The 2,070-nt window shown below is 39.6% G+C and overlaps 1 protein-coding gene across 1 annotated transcript; it reads right to left on the reverse strand.

Moving 5' to 3' along the window:
- Nucleotides 1-332: 332 nt before the first annotated feature.
- Nucleotides 333-629, reverse strand: LOC129073213 (protein S100-A10-like). The gene has a single exon (XM_054576907.1). It carries the CDS (start codon nt 627-629, stop codon nt 333-335), a length of 297 nt encoding a protein of 98 aa, XP_054432882.1.
- Nucleotides 630-2,070: the final 1,441 nt, after the last annotated feature.

Below are 2,070 nucleotides of genomic sequence, written 5' to 3' on the forward strand. Positions count from 1 at the left end.
CATTCACCTCACCCTACTCCTTATCATTTCCTCCTCTGGGAAGCATGAGAAAGCCTCAGTCCATAGGCATAATTCAAATGGTATTTCTTTTTTTAAAGAAATTTGTTTATGGAGGGCACGAGACTGCAAGCACTATAAAAATCAAAAGCTTACCTGGCTTTAATAGGCTTTTCCTTCTCTTGTCAAATGGAGCGGGATTTTATTTGTACATTTTCTAAGGGTCCCAATCTGCTCATGAAATTTTTATACAGGTGACAAGCTGTGGGGCACAGATTCCTTAAACACCCTTTGGGAGAACTCTTACCAGGGCAGGAGTAACTGCTCGGTGCTGCCTACTTCCTTCCCTTCTGCTCCATGTGTACTACAAAATAGGCGGTGCATGTGATGGTGAGCCCAACAATTAGCAAAAAGAAGCTCTGGAAGCCCACTCTGCTGTCTTGGCACTGATCCAGGTCCTTCGTTATTTTTGTCCCCTGCGTAAAGGGTCTTTTTTGATTTTCCAAAAATTCAGGAAACTCCTTTTCCATGAGTACTCTCAGGTCCTCCTTTGTTAAGTAGCCTTTATCCCCAGCAAATTTGTGACACATGAACATCATAGTTTCCATGGTGTGTTCCATTTGAGATGGCATCTTGGTGAGGTCTGGGCCAGACTTGTGGCAGGATCACTGGGCTGGCAGGGCGCCCCCAGGTGGGCACCTTAGTAGGAGGGGGTTGGGGGAGTCAAATGGTATTTTAAATAACTCTATTAATAGCCCCCCTCACAATATTCAGGGACATCTGCACAAGCATATTTTGATCTCCCACACAACTGATAAGCCTTATGATAGGATACACTGATATCTCAAATAAAGTCACGTTTGCAGGGGCTTCAGTTTATCAGGATTATGTATTTATTGCAGGAAAAAAAAAGCAAATTGCCAGGAAAGCCTTTTTCCCTTTTCCTTTTTAAAAGTCCTTTTTATTTTAACTTTTTCCTGTTGTTTTCATTGTGTTGTGCTTTGTATAACCATTTAGAAGAAGGCTCAGGGGTCAGTCAGCGCACATTCAGTCTAATCGCCTACATCTTTTCCTGTTACTGCTGTAGCAACAATTTGATCTCTGGAATGATGAGTCTGTGACACTACAGTCTGACAGTGGATCCTCAGAACACGCAATGCTGATTCCTGACCTTACATCTTTGCCTGTGCTGTTCCTGTGCCTCTTGTTCATCTAGCTGAATCATTCGGGGCTTGCCTGCTTCTATCTTGCCGCTTCCTCCTCCTTTCACCACTCATCCCTTTCTCAATCCTGCCTACCCAGCTGTTGCGTCCCCTCCCTGAATCCCTATAGGCCTGAGGTATGGGCCACTCATTTGAAAAGAACCTTCATAACTCATAGCATCCCACTGAAACTTTATTTCACTGATGTAATTCTAAAATTTTCTGATGTACCAAACGTGCAATAAATAATAAACAGTGATAACGGTAACGGCTAAAATTTTCGGATGGACTCTGCTGAGCAATATGCATGAATTACAATTATCGATATTTTGCAGATGAGGAAACTAAGACACAAAGAGGTTAAATAACCTGCCCAAAATAACACAGCTGATAAAATGGTCATGTTAGAATTCAAACCAAAGTCTCTGTCAGTTTGGTCTATGCACAATCATCACATCAAACATTGAATTCCATTTGCTGGACTCTGAGAGGAAAATGTACTAATGAATATTTTCACAATTATTTCAATGGCAAAGATGGAAATACACAAAAACATGGGTTTCTTGTTAAATTTCAATTTATCAGAAAGTTCCATTAAGAAGAATAACCACATTTGTTGGTCACTTTGATTAAGTATTAAGGATTTACTTGAATATATATCATCATGCAATATTTCTGGATAAAAATTAGGCAGATAAAATTATTAGGTATCGACCTGGAACTTTTTTTTTCATTTGTCCTTCTACCTTAACCATGGATTCCCTTTTCTCTGCTCTAAGCTGTTCTTTCTATTTTTTAAATTATTTTTTGTGGGTTAACATTACATTTAATATATGTAATGATTAGTGAAAGCTTCTTTGAAAGTGAGAAT

This window comes from Pteronotus mesoamericanus, unplaced genomic scaffold (assembly GCF_021234165.1).
Source record: "Pteronotus mesoamericanus isolate MK-2021 breed Mesoamerican mustached bat unplaced genomic scaffold, CSHL_Meso_final contig_37, whole genome shotgun sequence".
NCBI lineage: Eukaryota > Metazoa > Chordata > Mammalia > Chiroptera > Mormoopidae > Pteronotus > Pteronotus mesoamericanus.